This window comes from Anabas testudineus, chromosome 16 (assembly GCF_900324465.2).
Source record: "Anabas testudineus chromosome 16, fAnaTes1.2, whole genome shotgun sequence".
NCBI classification, from domain to species: Eukaryota; Metazoa; Chordata; class Actinopteri; order Anabantiformes; family Anabantidae; genus Anabas; species Anabas testudineus.
Window position 1 is genome coordinate 16,736,069 of NC_046625.1, and position 27,572 is coordinate 16,763,640.

Genomic DNA, 27,572 nt, shown 5'->3' on the forward strand with positions numbered 1-27,572 from the left:
CTAAAATGTTTCCCTATCAGCCTCCACTGTCCAATTACACAGCTCAGTACTGACTAAATGACTTAATAAGATGACTGTTTCTGGCAGAGGGAAAGGCCAGTGTGAGGATTAATGAGGGTTTGGAACTCATGGGTTTACAGTGCACACACCCTGGCTGCCCAGCGCCTTAGGCTAACTATTAGGTTAAGTTTGGAGGAAGTAAACAAGTCAGATGGCTCATATGGCCGCAAGCATTCAAAACTCTCTCTGTCTGTTGCCTTGATGTTTAAAGCAAAACAGCAACACGGGCTCTACAAAGAAGTCTGGCCTCAGCATCTGTCCCGCTGTTAGGAACAGTTTGAGGATATCACAGAGCAGTTCCACTGTCTGCCCTGATGACACACGAGAGAGACAGGGAAATAAAGTGGATGGAAGGGAGAGAGACAGGTGAAACGGGAAGAGCGTACGTGCACGCAAGCCTGTGTGCGAGGAACAGTGTTTGTGATAATGACAGGTTGTCACCACACAGCGACGTGAAGCCTGAGCCAGCTCTGATATTAATCCATTACCTGTACTTCCCTGAACTAGCACATGATTCCTGACACACACAGACACACACAGGCGTCGTAAAAAAAATAAAAAAAAGACACTAACAGGATTCAACACATGTTCAGCAGACAGGCAGGAGTAAAAAGAGAAGGCGCTTGTGCAGCAGTGGCATTCGCAGGCCAGTGCTGCACAGTGGAGAGCAAGCTTATACAAGTCAACAAAAAACACGACAAAGTAGAGAAATGTAAAGAGCTCTGCGGCAGGTAATGCTTCACGTTTAATGGCTGTGATAAATACCACTGTATATAACAAGTGCCTCCTAAAATTCTTGCACTTCGAAATTGTTCCAATGCCGTGTTCACTCCGAAAATATTGTCTCTGGGTGTGCAAGCTGCTGACGGTGCAGATGAATGCTAAAACGTGCCAAAGTTGACAGAACCGAATGAAGTAGATGATAAGGTCAGAGAGAGAGAGAGAGTAATCACCAATCACTGAATCAGCTGTCAAGAAAAACTCTCACCTACTTTGCTGAGATTTGTTGTTTTTCGGTTTTCTGTTTAATATCACTGTAAAGAGAATCTGTTTGGTTCAGATACAGTTAAACAACAAATAGAAATATGTTACCTTGGGCTCCAGGAAACAGTGCCATTTTATACACTGAATAATGACTCAATAATAAAAAAAAAAAACATTATCAGTTGCAGTCCAAAACACTGTGTACTACCTAAAAATCAAAAAACAAAATAACCATTTGTTTTTTTCAATTTTCATTTCCAAAACCAGAATGAAAAAAAAAAAAAAAAAAAATGGATAACAGTTTGTTTTACGATTTTTGTGCTCAAATCAAAAATGGAAAAAACGGATGACAAGCACAAGCACTCACATTCCAGTTTTTATTTTTTAATTTGGAATTATTGACATGTTGTGCCAAAAAGTGACTGCCAGAAACTGATTGCTGACACGGGAGCGTGCACAGCCTGTATCTCTAACTACAGCTACTTATTTTTGGTATCAAACCATCAAAAAGTGCATATGTCCCAACATGTCCCTGTAGTAATAGCGATGGTATGTCTTTGTAAAGCTTGATTGTTTGAGGACATTTTATGATTGAATGCTACCCAGATTAAGCTACAATAAATGCAAAGTCTTAAACGTCCGTTATTTCCTGAAACTGTATTCTTATTAAAGACATTGTTTCCATTGCTAGAAACTAGACTGCAGAGCAGCAGCTCAGTGACCAGCAGTGTGAGAATTGTGCTGAGAAGGGGATGTGTGCATGCATGTGATGTCTGTGATCATAATAATGAAAACCTCACTGCTTCAAAGCCTGGACTGTGTCTTGGGCTGGTTTGATATGAGCCTCTCACAATGGGTTTGTTTACAGACCACACCTGAAAGATAACACGGATTCAAGTTTGATGGGAAGTGTCAGATACAAATAAAAGAGCCCAGGCTGAAATCAGAAAGGGAAAGGCTGCTGGAAAAAAAGCTATAACGTGCTTAAGACACTGCACAGATGGCATCCTTACCAGCACGATGCCAGGACATGCGACATCTACACATACACAAAAACATACCCAGACTGGCACACATACACACACACACATACACACACATACACACACACACACCTTATCTGTATACATTCATATCATTCCACTATGATTTGGAGCAGACTCACATAACACATACTCAGATGTCCAGGTATGTACAAATGTATAAAGCCTCCCTCCTTCCTCTCACTCACTGACACTCACACACACACACACACCCACACACACCTGATCAAAGCCTTTACCCAGGGAACCTCTTTCAGCCAATTTGTGCAGCTGTCAGGGTCGGACCGATAGTGAGCTGTGTATGTAATGTGTCAGAGACTGTGATAGGGAAATCCTTTGAAACATTAAAATCTCTCTCACTCCCTCTCCCTGGCATCCATGCTTTCTCCTCTCTTCTCCTCTCGCTCACTGTGAAATTCAACTCTGCCATCTCTCAGTCTTGTGCTCTTTTCACCTCTATCTTTCTACACCACACATTCGCTCTATATTTCTCCCTCTTTCCCTCCTCCTCCTCTGGCTCTTCTCTTTCTCCCGGTTTCCGTCTTTTAAAGATTAGTCTGCAGGCGGAGTGTGTGGACTGAAGGCTGCCTCTCAGCTGGTATTGTTGACACACTTAGTACAGTGGAGCAGCTCTCACAGTGGGGAGAAGGCTCAGAGGCAGGGACGCAAACCGTCACACAAAACAAACACCGTCACTGCGTTTTTGTAGATTACATGCACAGCAGAGCCAGTGAACAGCAATACACCGCACAACACTGCTGCATGGTGCGACTTGATGGGCACACAGACATGACTAATAGTGTGATTACCCTTAACCTTTTTCCTTAGAAGTGTTGAAATTCAAAATTTTCTTTTTCAGGCATACCTGCATGCCACTGATTTGCCATAGAATAACATTTACATTTTCCATTTACTCATTTGGCAGATGCTTTGCTCCAAAGTGACTTATGAGTGAGGTACAAGGCAAGAAAAATATCCAAACTTCATTAATCGCCCTGGGAAAATTCTTGTGGAATATAGACGACATAGCCAACTACCCCACCAACTGCGCCACGGTCATCACAAAGAATAAAACAAATAAGCTGTGAAATGAGCAGATTTCTCGCTTACTCTACAAACCACTCTACCAAACACTTGGCTTTCTCTAAATTGCAATAAAAAAACGAAACTTTGGAAAAGATCAGATCACATTTCATGCAAAAAACAAGGAAACTGCAAAGATTACTTTTTCTTGTGACTGTATAAGAAAACACACACACATACTATTCAGGTTCAGACACATTTCTAATTGCTTTTGTCTGTTCAGACAGACAAAAGAAGCAAAAGACAGCACCTGGTATGGTGCATCATCATGGCCAACAGCTGGGTTACTTGCATGCGTGTGACCATCAATCCCAATATACCCCCCCACACCATCAGTCGGTGTGTATATTGGAATATCAGAGAACATTTGCTGCCACCAAGCCATTGTCTTTTCCTGAGAAGTCACAGGATATCTCAGCAGGACACTGTCAGGCTTTACTCATGTGTAAAAGTGTGTTTTCATTAAACAAAGAGTGTGTGTGCTTCACTCGCCTGTCTGCAGTCCAGATCTGTGTCCTATTAAAAATTTATGGAGCATCATGTAAAGGAGAATCACACACAGAAACTGTGGATCACTGAGGAGCCGAAGTTTTGTGTGGGCAAATATTCATCTTCACTCACAACTGCAACAATTAGTATACTGAGTGTAATCAATAGGAAAGATGATGTAACACAGTGTTAAACTTGCCTCAGTGCAACATTTCTGTTGTGTCACAGGCTTCAAACTTTAAATTTGCTGATAGTTACAAAATACAGTAAACTTAGTAGAGGAAAAAAAAAATTATCTTTGTACTTTTGTCAGATAATTAAAGGTTTATTAACAAATCATAGATTTTACTTACAGCATCTTGAAAAAACAAGTTTTCTGTAAACACATAACAAAAAATGCCCCTAAATATAAATATTAGCCTTAGAAGTTAGTGGGGGGTTCCAGTGACACTATTATCTTCAGTAAGTCAGAGACCTTAGTTTTATATCATATATCATTTGCACTATTTCAATTGATAAAAGTCCTCATTGTGCTGCACCACTGAACTCTTCTAATAATAGGTTAATACTTAAACTTAAGTTAACTTTGAACTAAAGGTAAGCAGGGTTTTTAAACCATAAAGGTATCATAACTGAATCCAACAAATACACCAGCTCTCTATAAGAACTGGAGCCCAGTGACAGGCAGCACGTCTAGTTAGTAAGCTGCTGTGTCTGACAGGCTTAACGCTGGAACATTTGAGCACTTCGTGAGGACAGAGCACTGTTAAATAAAAGTAAAGGATGCAACGCAGCTAATTACCTATAATAGCTTCCTCTGTTTTGGAGCTGTCTAAATGACTTGTTGGTCAAACATGCAGACTCAAAGTTCACCAAAGTTGAATTAGATCCAAAAAAAATGGCCCCATTAGTGAATCCACTGATCACCCTACATTAGAGACAGCGAAAGAGAGGGTGGCCAAGGAAGGAATAGATGGTGAACAAGGCCGATGGCCAATGAAGAGAACGGAGTGAGAAAGTATAAGGGGAAGGAGGATGGGACATGGGAGAGCGAGTTGTTCCGGCCTCTTCCGATGCTTCCTGAAACTCAGAGGAAAGAATGCCGGCTATTTTTGGGACCGGCACTGAGATTCTCTCTTACTCTCAGTGCCTCTAAACACAGCAGCGGAAGGGTTTAAGGAAGAGCTTATGAATACATTGGAATGGAAACATGGCTCCCAATGTGCAGTTCCCGTTCGAAGATTACACAAGCAGCTAAATTAAGCCGTTTCTGTTGGAAACCTTGAAAAGACAACAAATCATCTCTTTAGGAATCGACAAAAAAAAAAACAACTGCTTCAGTGTCAGATTGGTTTGTCCAGGCCTTGTTTGATTGGATGCGGCTTCGGGGTGTTACAATCAAAACCCAGGAGAGAAATTAAGACAAACAACGGAAGATATACAACTTATTTATGTTATTGGAAGCAGAGATGACTGTTAAAAGTCTGTTTAATGCTGCGAGAATGCTGGTGATATCCAATAGGATATACTTACAGGTTTCCACATGACAAAGTGAGGAATGTGTCCTGTAGGCTAGAGGCATATATTATGATTAGTCTGGAGAATATTACACCTGAGGGTTATTTAAGAAAACTATTTCGAATTTCAGCTCCGCGATCAGCTCAGAATTCAAGGAAAATTAGTTTTCTCTTACATGAATTGCACTGATAATTGAGTTTGAGCTGGCAATCATATGGTGTCAAGTCAAATGTACAACCTTCAGATCGCTTTTCTTACCAGTTAATGTACAATACAAAATGAAATATCAGTCTTTGGAATTGGTGCCATTTGTCACTGGACAAGACTCACCACAGAAACCACTATATTTTACATGTGTAATACTGGATTTTACTACACCCTTGAGCAAATAGAGCTAGAATTAATATAATTTAAATCTTGTTAGGGTTTTTAGGACCTGCAGACTTCCCCGTAGTACTCACTTTAAATAAAAGTGCAGAAGGTTGACCTGTCAGAATATAGTCTGCATGACCTATTTTACCTCCCGTCAGAAGAATAATGCAAATGGAAGCAGCAACCTTCGTACAGCTTTTACAACAACAACAGCAATTAAAAAGAAATTCAATGTGGTATATTTGACTGAAAAATACTGCTGGTAAACTCATATTCATCAAAATCTTTCCTTTGTCTCATCTAATAAAGCTCCTTCTGATATTATCTAAGTCTTTATTCCAGCATTTTAGAACAGGCAGTGTGATAAAATCACTTCCACCGACACGGATCTTACTTTCTGCGTAGACATCTAGTCACCACAACACTTCACGTACAGTACTTTCACTTTCACTCTCTTGCTTTCTCGTTCATGTCCCACCTTTCCCCTCATCTCCTCATCACACTCCAGCTTCCCTTCCCAAATGACTCCTCCCCTGTTTCTTGCGTCTCCTCAGAAGATCAGGTCATTTAGGTTGCTTCCCAGTGGAACACCATGTTCCAGCTGTCTACCTCTCTATCTCTCTTGTTAACATAAGCAACAGCAGCATCAACAGCGCGGGCTGTCACAAGCAAGTTGCACAAACATTGTAGGAGGACATGCAGTCTGAGCTCGCTGCTCACTGACCTGGTGGCAGATAAGGAGATGATGGAGAGTGACTGTGGTGAGTTGCTGAACTCTCAGCAAATTCCTGTGGTGCTTTTGAGAAGGTCAAAAGCAGAGAGGGCACGGGCCATGTGTTCGTTTACGGGCACGCTGTTCGACTGAAGATTAATTTGAAGCTATTGTTCTTGGGGTCATGGCTGAGTGAGTGACTGTATGTGGGGTTATGGGAACTCTTAGTGATTAACTCACTGACATGAGCTTATGCAACAACTTCCTGTATTTGGGTGTATTCTGTATGTGAATGCTTGCTGAAAGTAGTTTACTTGCAAACGCACTTGTGTCTTTGCTGTAAACAGTCACCTAAACTAAAAAGTCTAACTGCACAGAAGCAGCTAGCCCTGCACCCTCTTTCTAAAAAAACTCCCTGAGTGACATCCGACTAAATGTTTCCACTACATTATACTTCCCCCATCCTGATGATTTCTCCTCCACCTCTCTGACTATACCCACCACCCCCCCCCCCCCAAAAAAAAACAAAACACATAAGCTGCATTCTTCTGTCTTAATTGCATGACCTCTCGAATGCAAGTTTCAAAAAGGGGAAGAAAACATGCATATTGAAGAGGAGCTTTGCACAAAGCTCTTTTATTATGTATATTTATGCAAATGACAGGTTCGTTTATTCAAGGAAGTCTGTCTCGCTCCTCCTCTCATTGCCCCCTGGTCAGTTTTCTAACCCTGCAGGTGTGCACAATGAACGCCAGCGGATGAGGTTCGTGATTGGCTTTATAGAAAACCTATACGACATATGGAGGCTTTATTGTTCTTCAGTGACTCCCCTCAAAGTTTAAAATGAAGCAGTGTTAAATAATGCAGAGTTCTATCAGCGGTAGGCCTCACAGTGGTTCTTTGTTACTGCTAATAAACTCTGGATGTCTTCTTAAAAGGTGAACTGTATATTCCTTATTCATCCGGCAGCACTCCTATCCCTCTTTATCTTATCATCTCCTCCTTGCATATTAATAATCCCATCCTGCCCTCCTATGTCCCTCACCTCTTACTGTCTTTGTCAAACATTTTGCTTTTCTCCTCCACCTATATAACTTCATCCCGTCGTCTTTCAGCTTCAACTTTCGCCTCCTCCTCCTCATTCCTCAGCTGCCGACAGTCTCTGCCCTCTCTACTTTTCTTTGCCCATCATCTCTTTTCCTCTTGTCTCATCTCTTCGGCGTGCTCACACTCCTATCTGCTGCCCCTCTCTCCTCCATCGCCGTGCAGGAGATTAAAATATGAGGAAACAATCAAGCTTTGGCTCATTAGCATATGAACAGGGGGCCGGCAGGCAACCGCACACATGACAACAGTGCCCTGGAAATCCACCGCAGAGCTTTTCTTTAATCCGAGGAATGACTTTTTACCATATTTTGTTGAATGAGACAGAACAATAATTTGCCAGTCCTCTCAGGCAGTCAAATTACCATCAGAATAAGAGGGCATGAGAATAAGACACAATGCTTATATAGCATCAGGTCAAAGAATGCAGACTATAGAAGAAGTGTGCAGACAGAATAATGTTTCTCCACAGCAACAATGAGAAGCTAAAAGATATGAATTGGTGGGTTTGTGTGTGTGTGTGTGTGTGTGTGTGGGTGCACACAATTCTGCGTCGGCTTTGTCTTCTCGCAGCAACAATGAGGATCTGAAAAGCTAGCAATGTGTACGTATGTGTTGTGCATGTGTGTTGAGGCGGTTCTGCTCTCATTAGTGAATCAATTAACATTTCTCTATAAAGATAACAACATCACAGGTTGTGACATACAGTATATTGCGTGGGAGTACAAGACAGCAGAAATGGAAATTGTATAAGTTATTAAATTACTGAAACAGGCAGCCAAGTAACAATATGAGATGTTGGGGAATTTATTCTCCATTGTGGAAGTCTGTTGCAGAGGTGGAAGTTATGAGAGCGCTCAACAGAGTAAGTGCTGGTCTACAATATATGAAATTGTGTGTATCAATATTGTGTACCACGATAAACTGCTTGAAATAAACAATTACATTTTCCAGGTGGCCATATGCAGTCGTAAACAAAAGAACACAAACAGAAAAATGCCCTTCAGTATCATGGAACAGACAACTTCATTTTAAAACATGAACGATCACTTTAGATAAACCTGTCACTTATAACCAGACTAAGAGCTCTATTTACCTGTAGGTGCAATAGTCCAAACACAATTTTAAAGCATTTTTCCTCTGTGAAAGTATTTATTTATTTTTTTACTCTGCACCTGTTTTGCAATTTTCTTGGCACCAGTTGAACTTGTTTGCACCACTGTGGAAGAGAAAAGCATAGCATAAGCTGTGTTTATGCTGATTTGTTGGCGTAGTGCAATTTTGATGCTCATTTGGCATTAGTGATAAAATCTACCCAGACCTCCCCGTCTCTTATCGCAAATCCAGATGCAGTGCAATTGTTGTTGCACTGCATCTGGGGCAATTCGTGGCACAGACACAGACTACTCCTCAATCAGAAACTTTTCTGTTATTTCAAGCACATCACAAATACATTTGTTGATTACACTAAGATAATGACCAACAATAGACCTGTGACATGGGCAGTGTGTATTTTCAGCACAGCAACGCAACGTCTTTCACTTTTATTTTATTATATATTAATTAATTTACAAATCTGCAAACTGTGACAGGTTTGGTTAAAAAATCAAATTAGTACTCTTTACTGATAATAACATCATGCAGAGTAATGCAGCTTGAGCTCCATCAGGTCATACTCCCTGAACTTACAGTTTTAAGGTAAAAATGAGCAAATTCCCAAAAACACATCTATCTTCCTACAATGGAAGGACGTGAGTTTGCACTTAACAACAGGACACAGCTGAAGTAAAGTGTAAAACAACCCCAAGGTTGATGTATCATGTCCCACATAATCAATGTTAATGGAAGTCATAAGAAAACAGTGTAAACAACAACTTCTATTTAAGGCCAACTCACTGAGCTATGGTAGCAAACAGAATGTGTAACTGTAAGACATGTGATGGTGCAGTAGGAGTCTGAACATAGATTATTTGGCTCATATGATCCTGTAATGGAACTACAGGCTTTACTGGAATTCCACTTGTGAGGGAAGCAGTGTTGCAGGGTCAATGCACTGCAACATCTATATACAGTCTAATGTAACACAGTTCAATATGCCCCCTCTCCTTCAGACCAACCAGGTCTGGTTAGGTCAGGTTAAACACACTAATCTTTACCTTGTCTGCGCTCAGGGTCACTGACCATTTATATTATGCTGCTTCCTTCCTTCACTGTGTCACTCATTCCTTCCTGTTTCCCTCTCTGCTATAATTAAATTTGTTCATTGAATCTGAGAGGAGCAAATATTCAGGGAAGAAGAGAGACGGGTAGAAGGAATGAGGGAAAAGGGGAGGGATGGAGAAAGAGATCAGAGTGTAAGAACATATTGAGCGGAATCCAAGCCGGCTGACTGAGATCAGATGATGACCTGAGGATATCTACAGGGAAAATCCATAACAGGGCATGGTAACAAAGACAGAGCTCATTCAAATCATTATGTTTTTGCTTTTTTTTTTTTTTCCTCAAGCGGAAGATTAGACAGAAACATGTTAAAATCTGTGTCAGAGAGAACACATAACACAGCCAGCCAGACTAAAGAGGCAAAGGAACACATCAGACACACATGGTGTGAGTTAGGCCTAAAGATTTTACACTCTGGAATTGACACTTTAGTGCTGAAATTAAACTGCCAATTTCTTTTCAGTGTCTAGTGATCCAACAGAACTGCATCTGAACTTTGACGAGCCACTGGACCCATAAAATAACGTGAGGTGATGCTGTACCGCTTTCCACAGGAAATTCCATTTGATGGAATAGTGAATGGCAGCATGAAGCCCGGTGTTAAACCGATTTAAGTCCATAAACAATGTCAATCCTCACTCCTCTTCTGTCCATGTAAGAGATGAGAGCAACCATTTATAATTCAGAAACCAGCAATGAAGCATTCATCAAATCAGAAAAAGAGAGACCAGGCTGAAGAGAGCGTAGCAGTCAGTGTATTCACCCATCATAACCCAGACACCGTGTGCTTGGATTGATTTAAAGGCCTGATTAAATTACCTGGAAAAGGTTAAAAGTATCCATTACTGGCTAACATGCTTTTGCTATTGAACACAGGGGGAAAAATGGGAATGCAGCTGCATAGAGCAACAATCAAACCCAACTGTATCCTGGAGGCATAAATATACCAAAGTACTCAGTGAGGAAAAACACATCTTGGAAGAGAAATATCACAGCGAACAGACGCAAGGTAGAGTGAGGCAATGGAGTAAACAGAAAGAAATCCTCCTCCAATATGTTTTACCGATGAGAACATATCCCTATCTCTGCCACTCTGTCACTTTAGTCTTGTGAGAAAATGAGAGTAAGAGTAAGGGGGTATCAAAACATTTTATTTCTAAATCCTTCCAGGATCCTTCAGAGGTGGTACAAGGACACGGAGACACTGGTAAACAGTGAAACCAAAATGAGTGCAGAGAATAGAAACCGAACCGAGGAGAGACAAAAGAAGAGGAAGAGGAAGGTGAGCACGTTTGACAAATCCAGAGGACGGATGGAGAGGGGAAGACAAGAGAGCAGCAGAAGAGGGGAGACAGGCCACAGGAGAGGTCACTTCTGCTGTTAATAATTTATCCTTTAAAAACCAGTCTGAAGCTTTAATTGGTGCTGTGGCTTAATCCTGGAACACACACACACACACACACACACACCTCGGGGAGCCTCTTAGCAGCTGTGCTCCAGCTAAATTGGCCACAGTGTACGCTGGGTTCCTCCAGGTATAACACAGTCAGCCAAAACAGCAATAGCAGGGTTGCCAACCCCGTCTCATGAATCTGGGCGTGACACCTCTCAGCTTCTATCTGTCTCGTGTTCGCTGTCACGCTCTCAAAAGAAATCATACGGCAAATCATAATGACAAGATGTTAGTCCCATGGCACGGTTGTTAGCTAGATAAACACTCGGCTCACTTTAGTTGTAATCTGTATTTAGCTGAGGAAGACGTTCATGCGGCTTTGGAGGCTTTTCTTTCCTTTTTCTTTCATTTGATTCAAGGCGTAAAGGAAGATGACAGGTCGTGAATCGAATTAGCCTTTTCAGGGCAAGTCATTATTGTTATAACCTCGTAATCAAGGTTTGTTCTTATTTTTTTTCTGTAAGCCTCTCAGTGCCAATTTGACTTATTCGACATTCTTTAGCAGCACGTAATCGACATAAGCAACTGCATGTTTAGTAAGAAAAATATCAAAGTAGGTGCAGCGTTCGATGGGCACACACGTCTGCAAGCGCTTCAGCTGGTACTCAAAGTGGCTCGAAGCCAAGAAAGTGAATTGGTGTAAAACGCCTCTCAGAGTAAAGTTCTGGCAACACACAGGACAGCACAAAAACTACATCAAAGACCATTACGGGGGGTGCTCAATCAATGCATGTAAAGTTAAAAGCATCAGGGAAATAACTGAGGGCTGCAGCTTTCCTTCATTCATCTTTATTGGCTGTCCTGTTATTTATTACGATTAAACTATCTGCTTTGCTTGGACAGCATACATGAATAATCCCCAATAAACGCCATGCAAACTATTGAACATTAATCCCTTGCAACATTTGCTTCTCTAAGCGCCGTCTGGTTGGAGGTACTCTAGCAGCACTGTATCTACGCCTGAAGGTTGATGAGCACATTTCCTGCCCACATATTTTATCCTCACGCATCAGCTCTGCTGGTGAGATAAGCACTTCGGCCTTCAGTTGATCCAAAGGGAAACCCTGCTATCTGTATCCTATCATCTGTTGTATGCCAAGATTCTACTTTAATGTACAATTGGGAGGTTCTGTCCAGCCTGTATAAGAACTACATTAGCTACATTTCACAGTTTTCTATTATTTTATTTAACAGTGTTGCTTTCAGTGACAGCTACATCAACGGACCACTTACAGCAAGGCTGAAAGGTCTGAAAACATCTATTAAGTGGAACTTCAACTTGACTAATGTATTGTCTTAGTGTTAATATTCTGTGCCTCTAGTGAAATTATTTCTTCAGTTAAAATCCACCACAGCATTAAGAATTTCCTCTTTCTTTCACTTTTAAATATTTCTCCAGGTAAGAACATAAAGTATACAGGTCAAATACACACCACTCAGTTTGCATACATGATTTTATCGGTTGTCACCTGCGTCACAGCTCAGAAAAACAATCTGTCGTTGCTTTTCATGCCGTGTTAAATCTATGAATGAGATCTAATTAACAGCCCTTTTTTGTTTTTTTTTATTTTATATTTGTGATGTTGCGTGACAGTCTGTGGTTACTGTGGCTTTCCCATCACGGTGTTGTCACCTCAGTACTGCATTGTTGTGAATTGCATTTACACCTTGAGAATTAGATTTCCAATGTGAGATTAAAAAAAAAGATAAAAAAAAAAAAAAAAAAAAACTAGTCCAAGATGTGCTGTAGTCTAAAATCACCCAGACAGTGAGGTTATCAGCCAGACCCCAGCACCATGAGAATACACAGTGTCTCCCAAATCCTATTGTACCATGAAATGTCACAGCACATTAGCTACAAGAGGGATTACCCTTCTTTGAAAGTAAAAGAGGGAGGGAGGGAGGCACTGAAGGGAGATAGAGAAACAGAGGGAGGAGAGAGAGTTATACTCGGGGAGCCTGTGGGAATGTGTACGGGAACACATGCTGGTGCATACAGGTAAGTGTGGGATGAATTTAAAGTAGTTCATGCTCTGTAACCTGTAACCATATTTGTAAAATCATTTTCCCTGCATATCCTCCACTTTTCCTTCTCTCTCTCTCTCTCTCTCTCTCTCTCTCTCTCCTATTTCGTGCCACTGGTCATGATCAACTCTAGATCTTGATTTGGCTACGCTTCCATTATGAATTATGTACACACATACACACACTAAGCTTATCTATGGCTGGGAAGTGTAGCTCGGTTGGCAGACTGAGACTAACAGCTTGTGGCTGTACTTTGGAAGAAAGCAAGAGTCTATCTCCACTGCTTCGTCTCTGTTTTTCTTCTTCACTTTTGTCAGCCCCATTTCCCTTCTGTCTGGGTTTGCCACTCAATCTGTAAGTCAGCTGGACTTCCTGTCTCGTGATTGACTGTTGTAAAGCACAGATTGTATGTTTTGAAATCTGTATCGCGGTCTTTCAGCTTTGTGTTTGTCGCAATGCCTTCACTGACTGCATGTTATCTCACTCTATCTAGTGTACAGATTTGTACTTTTTTACATGTTTACAATAAAAAAACATACTCATGCAACAATAAAAGGTGCAAAGTTAAGGTCTGTATCACCCGAGCAATACACAATAGTTTGGTGAGAAGTCAAAGTGGTGGGAGCTAAGAACAATTAGAGCATGAACATGATCCAGAAGGGGAAAATGACATTTGGCTTCGAAAAAGTTCATTTATCCAATATGACTTTCAGTCATAGGGATTCCTCCCTGTGTGTTGATCCAAACAAGGATTCTCTCACGAATTCTCACATCTTGCCATTTCTATTCTTCATCTGTGCCATTGCCCACCCTTCACTCTAATTGTCTCTTCTGGCAATGTAGTTTAACCCAACATCCTGTGGATGGACAAATCTCCAGAGACCACCAGGACCTGCTCTACCTTACTGTGCCATTATATAATGTCCTAGATGTCATCTAGGACATCTACTCTCCCTCGTATGTACACAACCTTTCGCTCTGCCCACTGCTACATGTATACTTAGAGCAATAGAGCTACTGTAAATTCTTGTGAAAGCAGTAAAATGCAGTTTTTTTTGTTTGTTTGTTTTGTTTTTTTTATTTGCAAATAGCCCACTATTACAAGTAACATCCATTACATCCATGACTATTTAAGTAATGCTTTGACCAACTTACAGCAGTGCCATAATGAGATTGATTGAGGTTTCGCCTCTGTCAGCTTAGTACTTAATCCACTACAGTGCTTCTGAGATGATGTATAACTGAAGTGTTTAAATTCAGTCACTAGTTCAGTATAATCTTAGCAAGCACAACACGAAACACTGGACACTCCATATATTGATGGCCGCACATAGCAATATCATCAGTTTACATCTGCATTCTCCTCTTATTCTCTACAGAACGAAAAACTCATCTGCAATTATTGCATGCCTTGTATGCAGGTGGCTCTCCCACCACACATGCTGAGTGTCCCCCACATCATTGATTTCTTCTTGAGAGAGACAGGGAGGACTGATTGAGACCTCCACTGAGAGGATAATTCTAGGGTTGGTATTGGTAAGAGTGCTACAGTTAGTATTTTCTGTCACAGCAGTGCACTGAATGCTCCTCCTGCCGTAGTCAGAGCCTCCACTGCATCGAAACTAGCAGTTGACAGTTGTTATGGGTATGTACTGTATGTTTCTATTGGAAATACAAATGTCAACATTTAAATGCATGTTCTGAGTTTTATAGTCTACGTGAAATGGTAATGGTGTGTAGCTTCTGCAATTTGACATCGTTGTTAGGAGACATGGATCATTAGTGAGGTGTAAACCAACAGAATATCAGTTAAGGAAAGACATTTTGTTTAATATCAGGGACATTATACAAGGAAGGTCCTGTTAATGTAGTGCGCTGATGCCTTGTAGCAGACATTGAATAAGAATCTGTTTAATGCACAAAGTATACTTTTACATATTTATAGATGGCATGCACAAGTACAGACACATAAATATCAGCTACATGCTATGGACATGGACGTGAGCACTGATTACAGCTACAATAGACAGATGCCTCTGTCTCCTCTGATGTTTTAACACAAATGAGATAATGCTGGTGGTGTAATTATGAACTAGTATTTAACAGTAACTGGCTGACATCTCAGGACTCTAAACTATGTTTTAAGCAGTGTTTACTGTTAAACCTTACTGCACAAATAGCTCTAGCAATAATAAGTGAGCTTCTTGTGCTCCTTAAACCTCATCTAAAGAGCAGCTTCAATATTTGAAAAATCAAGAGGGAAGATGACTCGTCAAATTTTACAAGCAGCGGTAACGCTTTTCAAGCTGTTATGTTGTCTATTCGAGTTAAATCAGGCACACCTCAAGCATTTAAAACCACTTTAAATGTTATTTTTACCCTCAACTGTCGCACAGAGAGGCTAACATGGAGAGACAGTTCTGCAAGAGATTTAGCCAATGAACTATTATTGTTGGAGACTACCTTGACTTTAAACAGTGGGGCGTCTGGGTGGGGGAGCTCGAATATGCAGTAATTCAGCCTCCTCCTGACAGAAAACGCAAGGTTATCAGTACATTAAAAGAAATAAAGATGAAAAACAGTGTCTGTAATCTGTTTCCCATCTCCTTCACTAAGATAAAGAATGTATGGATATTAGTATGGATGTACAGAACTGTGTGTGACATTGTAAAACTTCCCTATCTCCCCTTCACAATGACACTCCAATGTATTCTGCGCTGAACATCTATAATATGTACGGCACAGTATACTGCAGGAACGTCAGAACAATGATCGCTGTTCTCCTGCTGTTACAGTGGCTGTTTGGCTCTGCTCACACGCTGCTTCGCTGTACAGCTGCGCCAATATTAGCAGCAGAGGAACTTCATCCAACAGTTGCAGGCACAAACTCTATCTGAATGTCCTCAACATTGTCACACAAGTGCTGGCGTCTCAGACACATGCACACATGCGCACTCAGTACACAGCGTGCTGAAAGGCCAGTGCAGCACGCCTCAGTGGCGTGTGCCAGCCTAATCTAGTCAGGCCTTTTATCCCATCTCCTCCTTCCACTTTCACTTAAATCAACACCTCACTGAGTGCTACAAAGCTAGTTTGGACCCTCGGCACACGGGTACACGTGCGCATACTTTCCTTCTCCTCCTTCGTTGATAGTCTCTGTTTATCTCTCACTTTGGCACCCTCGCCGCATTTCTCTGTGTCTCGGGCACAAGCAGTAACACGCATCGCCTCGCACTGGAATACTCATACACACACACACATGGACAGTCACGCACGAACACAGACTTGCAAACACACAACTTTAGAAAAGGCTGGTAGTCTCTGAGGAGAGCCAGTAGTGTGAATGAATAGAAGCTGAATGTAGCAATGTAACAATCTGAGCCCAGTCAACTGAGCTGGATGTTGCCCAGGCTGTGAATTGGTACCCCAGGAAAAAATTACCCAACAAGACAGTATACATTTGCTGCTGTTGCAAAGGTCTCCCTCAACTCCATCATAGCAAGTTCACCAGTGCACAAAAAGGCACATATACATTTTAAATGTATTTAGTTCAAGGTTAAAAGAAAGTACAGTAGCAGCAGGAAGATGATGTGGGAGTGTCACACATCATAAGCTCTAACAACCACTCAACCATCCTCCTAAAAGACATAAAAAAAAAAAAAACATGTTCTGTAGTAACACACAAAGTGAGCAAAGCCTAGAAGTAGTCCTGAACCTCTCGAACATTTCCTCATAAAGGAGGTGGAGTACAAGTCACAGTGGATCTACAGGAAGCTACTACAGTCACTACGGTCTTGTTTATAAGTGTCAGTGGCTTTATTCATAAATGTCAAGTTGAAATGTCACAAGCAGACGACCAGCCTGCCAACACACACAACTCAGGGTGGTGATTTGGTGTTACACTATCTTTAGAAAAATCATATCACTGGCATATGAGTGGGGACACACACACACGATCACTGTCTCTCTCTCACACACACACACAAACAGAGGGAAATATAAACAGCTTCCTTCCAAGTGTCATCAGGAGCCATTCACTTTGGACGCTCTTCCTGCAATCAGCAACAGCCTGAGTTCGGACTACCTGCACTCACACACACAAAAACACACGCACAGTTGCGTGGATAACTATCATAAAAGCATGAGAGCTCCAAAAAGTAATTTTTACTGGGGCCCAACAAAAGGAGTGTTTTCACTGGATAATCCCTGGCTGGGGCTGCAGGGGTTCTGTGTGTGTGTGTGTGTGTGTGTGTGTGTGTGTGTGTGTGTGTGTGTGTGTGTGTGTGTGTGTGTGTGTGTGTGTGTGTGTGTGTGCGCGCGTCCCAGAAAGCTGGAATGTGTGTCTGTTTGCGTGTGTGTCCTTGTGCAACTGTGTGTGTGTGGGTGTATGTGTGGGATCAAGCTGAGCAGGGAGGGTTTTATTCAGGATTTCATTAGCAGGGAATAGGAGATGTTTGGCCTGGCCAGACACCTCTGGCTCAGGGACAAGAGTGTGTCTGTAACCCAACTAAACTGTCTGTAAGGGCAAACACTGTGGCATTTTTATAGAGTTGAACCGCATTTCTTTATATTTTCCTCCCAGACTGAGAAAGAGCACTGAGGTTGAGCTCCAGTTTTTTGTGCACAGCTGTTCTACTGGGCTGTAGTGAGATGCAAAAATGTTTCATATGTTCTTTTGTGCAAGCTCTCTGAGGTGTCATGATTGGAAATGCAATCACTTGTTAGCAGCCAGTAAGGTGAGATGCCGGAGTATCCATTAGAAAGCTGAGCGGAATAACTTATCGGGAATGAATAATTGTTCAAGAGTTTCTCTCTCCCATTTGTTATTATTGCAGGATTGTTGATATTCTATGTCTCCGTCATACTAATGAGAATATCTGTAAAAATCAAATCAATAAATAGAATACACACAAAAAAAACCTACTTCACTGAGATGTAAAGTGCACAACGCCAAGCATACAGAATACAAATCCTCTGACTTACCAGCTAGCACATGTCCAAGTGCTTTAGTGCATCCACTGAAATAATCAGTGGATGCTGATAGGTGGTAGCTTTCTTCCCATTCTCTCATTCAAACAGAGACACAAGCACATGCATGCTTAAAATATGGATGTCCCGCTGGTATTTGGCCCAAGAAATCCTGGTAAATACCAGGATCTCATTTTGTGGACTTTAACCTCAGTGCGTGCTTTAAACTTTACCGTAAGTGTCACCAAGACAAATATGTGTAGAACACAGAGATCTGACGATGAGCTCTGAATTTATATCACTACACACTAACTTTTATAATCGAAGCAAGAATGCTACTTACGACCTTACCCACCAACACTGAACAGACAGATTATATATTCTCAGGCTATTTTGCAACATGTGGCTGCGTTTTTTTTTATTAGCTACAGTATAATCTCTTAAAACATGCCTATAAATAAAGCTTTACAATCAAATTTTCCCAGTGATGTTAAATGTTTCTGGTTCATGTCTACACTTAGTTTGACATGTAAAGTGTATTTTTGTTAGGGAACAAGAGACAAGTGTCAGCTTTGGTACACTCCCTGAAGCTATACAGTTATATTAATAGTAATTGTTTGAACAGGATCTGTCAGTATATATACTGTATATCAGGATAATTGTATTTAAGCATTGTGAATCTTGAAACAGAGCTGCTGCAGATGCTGGGGAAACCATAATGTGTGTGAACTGAACATGTATAGAACATACATATATAGTATGATGATGCAGAATTTAAGTTTGTCTTGTGGTTAGTGAGACCAGGTGTAGTCCATCAGCTACAAGAGAAGATCGAACATTTCACAGGTCCACAGGAGATGACAGCTACTTTAAAGATAGTCTTTGGTCCACAGTGAGCTTCACACTGTCTTCTAGGGAAACTCAGACTCTCTTTACTATAGGCATCACAAATCCTTTACCTTCCCCTTCTTTCATAAACAGCTGGATCTAACATGTCAAATTCTTTGGATGATGTTAAGAGGCAGGGTGTGACATTCACTGGTGGAATTTTCCTTTAACGTGTCTGACCTGCAACGCCTTGAGACAAGAAGTGATATAGTAACAGATACATGGAGATGACTGAGAGGAAACGAGAGAGGAGTGATAGATAGGACGAGGAAGCAACAGCTAAGCAGGATAAGGAAGGGGAAAATCCCGCAGGACTTTCTTTCAATTATCTCCCTGATCTCTGGTGTAGGGATCACTCGCCCACCAGCGCACAAACCCTCACACCCCACCCCATCGCACTCCCACCAGGGAGTTCACACAATGAATGAAAAATGAGAATAAGCAACGCGCCAACTCAATCCCCACACGCTGACAGTCATAATGACATCATGTATGCAATGTGCAGAATGTATGCAAATTACAACTGTGCGTTATAGAAGAACATTTTTAATTTTAGAAATGAATTTGGTCGACACACACAAGATTAAAAACAAAAGAAAATAGCGGCTTTACAGATATTTGCCTTTTATTCCCAGAACTGCCTCGCACAAGGGCATCATGGGTCAACAGGTTCGGTGTAAAAGGGTTCCCACACTACTCACAGTTAAGCTCGAAACAGGTCTTAAGATGACTGAAACCACCATGGACAAAAATTCCAGCACACGTCTTTTATTTCAGCAGGGGAAATAACAAGAAAGGAGCAGGTTGAGTACAATACAGCCAGTAGATATCTTGTAACAATAATACACACAGTGTTATTTTGCCATTTGCTTACTATTTTCTACTCAATGATTACTCTCTCACTTATACATGAACAATCTAATCCAATCAATGCAGTCAGGGTGCTTCTCAGAGAGCTGTGATGTCACTCTGAGCCTTCTCAGTGTTTCCAAAGCTGCTTTGCGTAAGGGAATTTAGCTCTAACCCGGATTTTCCAAAACATCTGTGTACTAACTGGAATAATGTTTGCTGCCATCAATATTAGATCATCGGACAATCCGTAAGGAAGTGTTGGGGACTACTGGAGCCCTCAGCAATTTCCGTGGTGTAACTGTTTGAGGTAGAGGGCTCTGACAGGAGCTTTTAAGAGGCAGAGAATCCATTAGACAAGGGTCGCTACAAAGTGGCCAACTATTAAAAATGCAGCAGCATCATTATTTCCTGACCCAGCCTCCAACTCTGTCTCCTTCACTGCCTTGTTCTTTATTTCCCTTTGATCTATCTCTATTTTTTCTTCTTTTGAATTCTTTTCTCTTCAGCCATCTGTTCTCTTTTGGATACACTGGATCTCACTCTCCTTGGTCTCCTTCAAATCCATTTTTCCCTTTATCCTCCCTTTTCTCTCTCCCCTTCACATATTTTTATATTACAAAACTAGCAGGGGTGAGTCTCTCTCGCCCTTCTGTGTATGCACTGACCCGCTGCAGCTCTTCCACTCCTATTCAACATAGCGAGGCACTGGTCAGCGTTTGCTACTGTACTGGGACAAGAATAGAACAGCCCACGGAGAATAATAAATGGACATATATGGGTGGTTAGGAGAGTCCCTTTTAAGCAGTAAAAACTACCCATGCCCGGCAAACTGAACAGATGGTAGGAGAGAGGGAGACGGAGAGAGCCCAGAACACAGTGGGAGAGAGGCAGGAAAAGAGAGAGAGAGAGTTGGGGAGGGCATTAGAAGAAGGCAACATAAGGCCATTGTCTATTCTCTGCACTGGCATATGATGTTATCAAGAGCAGAGCTGATCCAAACAGAATAGCTGGGTCTTAAACGACAAGCACATGATGATATTGTTGGTTTTAAAACTACAACTGATGCAGGCAGGCAGATGTGTGAAGGGAAACAGGGCATGAACAGAATGCATGCTGAGCCATAAAGGCTATACTGTCTGTTTACTCTGCACACACACACACACACACACATTTATAAATGCGGTTTCTGCTAAGGCAGAATATTTTTTGTTTGAGAAGAGGAGGAACAGAAGCTCGGAAGGAAACAAGGAGGAAATCAAGTAAAAGGAAAGGAAGAGTCAAGAGGAAAGATCAGTGGATAAGTTAATCCATTTCTGGTGTCCTCTTTGTGTTTACACATGCGTATCTCCGGCCTTTATGTTTACTCATCACCACTAAGCCAACCACTGACCACATTTATCTAGCGCAAAATAGAGAGTAATTGAATGTGAAAAGCTCATTTTTGAAGGGATGAAATATTCTGTTTAGATGTTCAGGCGTGTCCACATGTGTCATTACTTTGATATCAGCTGAATGCTGTTTCTCATTACCCTAATTAAAGCTCCTCGTGTGCTGCTGAGCATATTAGCACACTGATCTGCAGCAAACTAATGATCGGCTGGTTGATAATGTGACTCTTTTTTCCCTTTCAGCCTCTCTCTTATCTGGCTCTTAGTGATTAGCATCAAAAATTCACATCCTCAGTCAATCATCATCAAAAGCTAAAGTAAAAAAAATTAGTAGCTCTACAACAATCTGAAGCACTTCGTGCACGCACACACAGGTAAATCAGTGTATGCAGAGAGTCGACGTTGAACAAATCATGTTTGACATTAGAGTAAAGAAAGCAACAAAGCAGAGACGATGGACTGTAAGAGTTTTAATAATAATAAATAATAAATGTTTTCAAATATAGTTTGTGATTATCAGAAGCTATACTGTGGAAAAGCTACATGTGAGTAATAAGGAGGTAACAAGACATTTGATTCATCAAAACTGAAGACTTCTGTATCTCATTAACGTCAGGTTTCCCCTTCTTGAGAGAGCTGCTTCGAGGACACATTTCAAAAAAACCACAGCAACAATCACAACCTGCGGCAATTTGTTTAGCGTTCCGATTTAATCCCATTAAGAATTTGAACATATAGGTTTCCATGCGAAGTGTGTGTGAAGAAATGCTTTAAGGAGATTACTAAATCATGCCCACAGCATGAATCAACAATATGCCGGAACTGAGACCAGCTAACGGGGGCAATTAAGAAAACCCTAAACATTGATTGTACTTAAAAATGGGAGAATTGAGCTATAGGTCATCCCTCCAGCTACGCCCTTTGGTTAAATTTTAACAAATCACGCAGAGATCACAACAATGCAGCTGCGCTTGAGCATTAACCCTCCCCCTGATCCTCTAAAACCCTCTTACAGTCATGATTAAGGGCCGCCAGGCTCGCATAAGAGGACATGCTGTCACTCCCCGCCCCTGCTAATGTACACTAACTGTACCTATAGCCCATTATGGAGGCAGAGCAAAAAGCAATTTTGTGTTTAATAGCTTCACATTTACACACACGCATGGAGCTCATTGTTAGTTTAAGCTAGTCATTTCATAACTGCTTTTGTGCGAACGCGGGGCATGTGTGCGCCAGTGTGTCTGTTTAAAGATTGCTATTGTAAGGCAGCGAAGGCAGTGCACATTTGATTGATTTCCACAGGAGCAAAGCCTCAACTCGCTGGAATCAAGATTAATAAGGGGCCATTTACATCTGCAATCAGATCAGTGAGCAAGAGAGAGAGCGAGAGAGAGGTGGAACGTGTGAGAAAGAGCTACAAAGAGAGCGCACAATAAATACAACTGCTATCTGCTTTTCTCCCTTGTACACAAAGAAAACGAACCTGAAAAATACCTGCACACCTACATTCACGCCCACCAACCACATCCACATGCGTGCACACACACAAACACACACACACACACACAGATACTCCTCATATCTGAAGTCAGAGACTAACACAGGCAGATCAAACACTAGGCTGTTGTCAAGGTCCATATAGAAGTATATGTGAGTTGTTCTATGGGGCCCCCAACACACACACACACACACACACACACACACACACACACACACACACACACACACACACACACACACATATAACTGTTCTTCAGGGAACTGGAGAGCTTTAATGACAGCAAGCTGCACCAAGAAGGGGTCACACAGGTGAGTCACCGTTCAGGGACCACACACACACACACACACACACACACACACACACACACACACACACACACACACATACACACACACACACACACACAATATCCCACACAGGATACACGGCTGCACTTAAACACACGAGAGTGAGCAAATAAATTCAGTTCACGCTCACACACACAAAGTGATGGACAAAGTTACAGGCTCACGTACAGTCGCTGATACAAAGCTGACATACAGATGCAGGTTTTATTTATATGCTGATGTATAAGCAAACACACACACACACACACAGGCAGGCACAGCCGAGAGGGAAAACTGGGGAAGGTAGGATCCAATTTGATTTGACCTTGACAACAGAGGGAGACAGGGAGGGCTGGTGGGATGAGTGGATGGAGAGAGCGTAAGGAATGAAGCGATGGTCTGGGCCAGATGCCTGTTGCAGATACTTGAGAGAAATGAGATGACCTTGAACTGAGAGAGATAAATCATAAAACAACAGGCAGCAATGTGACACTGTGACATCTGTACGCGTAAAAGGTATGACAGATGTGCACGAAACGCTGAAGTTAATCTCCATGTGCATGTGGTAAACATCGTCCGTAATAAACTTAGAAATCATAAATTTTAATGGATAGTCCTGGATAGACTGCTAGGCTGATGGGAACTGCCATTTCTTTATTATAGCTAGAATTAGGAGCGCTCTTTTAGGTTCATTATAAATCTGATGCAATCAATGCAACTATTTCCTATGAGCTTAAATATGCAGTGTTAATGCAAAATTCATGTTGAAAATGCTGCCAGAAACACTGCCAAGTTTTTGGAGAGTATATGTGTTTAAAACGATCAATCGAGTGTTTTTGTTTTCTTTCATTCTGTTGAGAAAAAAATCTAATAAAGAAAACACTTTTACCAAGAGAATATTACCATATATATCCCTGAATCTTTCTTTCATTAAAAGAAAATTTCGAAACAGCACAGTTCATATTATCCAGTGGCAGATATGCATTTACTCTTCCAGATTAGCAAACAAATAAGTGTGCCTGTCATTGGAGATGTTGTTTATTACAACCGAATAACAGATGTGCATTAACAAACAGTTCCCAGCTTCTGTTTGTTCATCTTGAGTGCATTCTTAAAAACATCAGACAGCTCCCAAATGTGAATGTGTGCAGCTCCGAGACGAGCACGTAAAGGGGTAATGTTAACATGCTGCGAATACAATGCATGTCGTCTGCAAATGTGCCTTGCAACTAATTGGAAATGTATTTATTTTCTTAATCGAAGCTGAAGGGCTACTGCAGTCGATGCATTCAAGCCAACTACATGTGTTTTGTTTTGTTTTTTTCCCCAACACAACACTTGTCTTACTGCAGTTGATTTATTATGGTTGATCAGTATCAGCGACATTAAGCCTAATGAAATTCAAAACTCCTGAATGTTTGACCTCAATTTCCATCCGCTTTCATCTGTACAGTAACTAACTCCTAACAGGAGGCTTTTGCCTACAACTTGTGGTAGCGAAGCATGTGTTGAGTTAACAAGCAATTAAAATGCCGTCAATGTGGAACCATTTTAATTTCTAAAATGAAAGCAGACTAACATTCACTTACAATCTTTAAAAAAAAAAAGCTTCAACATGGCAAAGTGGATAGCGTAGGCTACCACCTTTAACTGTGATTGTATTTTAGGATATTGGCTTGTTGGTCTCTAGGACTCACACTAAATGCTTTGCTTTTGACCTGCAAATGTATGATGCACTCAGCGTTTTTGTTTGACATATTTTTAACCATGAAGCAGTCATTTCCCTACCTGCTCGTCCCACACTGTGTCCTCCCCAATAGCATGATCTCTCTATTCTCATCGCATCCCACTCCTACACTTTTATCTTCTCCTCTCTCTCCATTTCTCTTGTTGCTGACATGTACACATTTACACACATACAACTTCTCACACTTACTATCACATAAACGAAAAAAAGCATAAAAACAAATGAATCACAGCAGACAAAGGGAATGGCGGGCTGGGCGATATGATGCAGGAGCAATCGATCAGGCCTTAGTAATCCATTTTCTTCTTCCTGGTGGTAGATGGCTCAAAGAGAGATTGCGTATGCGTGAGTAAAAGAATACGAATAAAGCTTAAAGGACAAAGACACAAAACTGAGCTCAGTTTTCTGGGTTCTTAGTAATCGAAGAAGTACGTTTGCTTCCATCTATCACATCCTCAACATGCCATCATAGGTGCTGGGAGTATGGGCTGAGGGGTGGGGGACTGTGGTGATGGAGTAGAGCAATGGGTGGGCCCCATGCCCTGAACTTAGAGCTGCTGGGGTTGAGTACAGGAGGATAGGGTCAAACACTCAGACTGGATGGAAAAGGGAAAAACCCAGCTGAGTGACACCCGTATATCTCTGTCCACAGACGGATGGGGAGAGGGGGACATGGTGATATTTAGCACCATTTAGCTGCTCAGTGAAGCAATTTCAGCGTCTATCTCAATGCTTTTTTAAAACTGTTTCACAATACGATTTAAAGCATGTATATCGTTTTCTCCTCTTGACTTTATAAACCCCATTCTTACTCTTCAGATATGCTACGATCAAACCTCTCTCTAAGTCATAGTCCACAGAGGAACATGATGGAATATACTTGATGTGAGAATTACTTGTAAACCAAACACTTACAGCTATTAACAATTGACAAGGAGGTTTAAAAGGCTTCAGATAGAGAAGTTAATTAAGATGATGGCTGCAAGATGATAATGAGACAATTCTAGGGTTGAAACACTACATGTACATATCTAACACACAAAGCCATGTATTGCCTTTGAGTAAGAGAGGTAAAATAGGTCAACTTGGCTGACCATCCTACCTTGGTCTGGAGATAGTGGGGGTAGTAGTAGGTGTAGTGGGGGTACATTGGTTGCTGCTCCAAACGTTTTCCCATGTAGCTGGAATCCAACTGAAGGTCCTGGAGGCTGGAGATAGAAGCTCACAGGTGGGGTACGATCACTCCAAGGGGCTGGCCTGGATCCGTCTGACGACTGCTTCCGAGATGCAGAGTGCGAGCGCTATTCTCTTACAGAGGTGTGTGTGTGTGTGTGTGTGTGTGTGTGTGATTAACACACACAGAGGCAGGGGTAGACAGAAGGACAGCGAGTACTTGGGATTTTAGTCTGTCTACTTGTCTTGGAGCACAGAGAGAACCTCACCACACCATTCTTCCTGGGAGTCTGGATACAGAGACAGAGATTGGAGTAGCAGCAGAAAAGGGGTTGGGGGAGAAGGAGGTGGAGGTTTAGGGAAGATATGAAAGGACAGCAGGAGGCAATGTAGGAAACAATGGGGTGAATTGAAGAGTAGGATGGAGAGAGGGTATAAGGAGAGGGAAGGGAGAAGATGATGAGGAGGAGGAGGGAGGAATGACTAGGATCCGGTTGCCGGTTCCTTGCACTCTTTGCTCTAAAAATTAGACTCACTCTTCTTCTTCTTCTCTGCTGCCCTGAACATGCCCCTCTTTTGCTTTCAAGCGTCTTTCTCTCTCTCTCCGTCTCTCTCTCAGTCTTCCTGTGTATCTGCTTCCCTGTCTCGCTCTTCCTCCCTCTCTCACACCAGACGAGACCCTGATCCCACCGGGAGCTCAGCTGTATCCTGGATAAGACGTGCTGTCCTCTGTACTATCCTCAAAAGACAGTGAAATCAGCGATGAACTCACACATGGATGTGGAGCTAGAGAGAGAAGAGGAGGAGAGAAGAGGAGGAGGAGGAGGAGAGAGGGTGGTCTGGAGCTGAAGCTGTGACTGCCTTTTTTCCCTCACTGTCTCTCACTCCCTCACTCTTTTGTTAAGCTCCGGGGATAGATAGGTAGATATCACTGGAGTCTGGCATGGAGGATGAGCAAAAAGAAAAAGCCTCAGTAAAAACTCCCCTTGCTCAGAAAGAAGCAGATAGCCTTATCCAGACGCGCACTCACACAGAGGAAAATCCTTTCTGATCCACAAGGTGCTTCCTCCAACTCTCTTCTCTTTTCTTCTCTTCCCCTCTGTGATCCCCCTCTTTCTTCTCAAGCTCTCTCCCTGACGGCTTGCTTCCCAGTGTGCCTGGCAGCCGTCACTGTGTGTGTGGTGGTGGTGGTGGTGGTGGTGGTGGCGGCAGCAGCGGCGGTGGTGTGTGTGTGTGGTATGTGTGTGACGATGTGTATGTAACTGAGAGGGGAGTGTGTTTGTGTGGCTGTTGCCGTCTGCTCCACTCTGCGTGCTGAGGCATAGAGGGGCTCGGCTTCAGCGCAGCGACGCTCCTCCCTCCCTCTCTCTCTTTTCCTCTCTCTGTCTGTGCCTCTCTCCCTCTGTGTTTTTCATGAAACTATAGAACAGTGGGAGTGGCTGGTCCTGCTCTCGGTCAAGCCCTGGTCTGTGCGTGTGTGTGTGTACGAAATAGAAACTGAGAGAATAAGAGAAAGACAGAGATGGGCTGTTCTGATGGGGGCGGAGTTGGGGTGGAAGTATGAAGAGCAGGAGTTGGGTAAAGGGTGAGAAGAGGATATATGAGGAGAGGAATTTGGAAACAGAGAGGACCCCCTACTGGCACTCTATAGGTGCAGCAATGGCAT

General features: G+C 42.0%; 1 protein-coding gene across 5 annotated transcripts in view; it reads right to left on the reverse strand.

Annotated features, from left to right (window-relative positions):
* LOC113170429 (RNA-binding motif, single-stranded-interacting protein 3) overlaps positions 1-27,198 on the reverse strand; it is a 96,996-nt gene extending 69,798 nt beyond the window's left edge. For 2 of the 5 annotated variants that reach the window (XM_026372524.1, XM_026372521.1), the window contains exon 1: positions 25,836-27,198. In XM_026372524.1, the coding sequence (XP_026228309.1) occupies positions 25,836-25,910 (75 nt within the window). In that variant the 5' untranslated portion in view covers positions 25,911-27,198. Of the gene's footprint in view, positions 1-4,461; positions 4,590-25,835 lie in introns of those variants that run through there. The other 3 variants (XM_026372523.1, XM_026372522.1, XM_026372525.1) reach the window with 3 other exon arrangements.
* Positions 27,199-27,572: the final 374 nt, after the last annotated feature.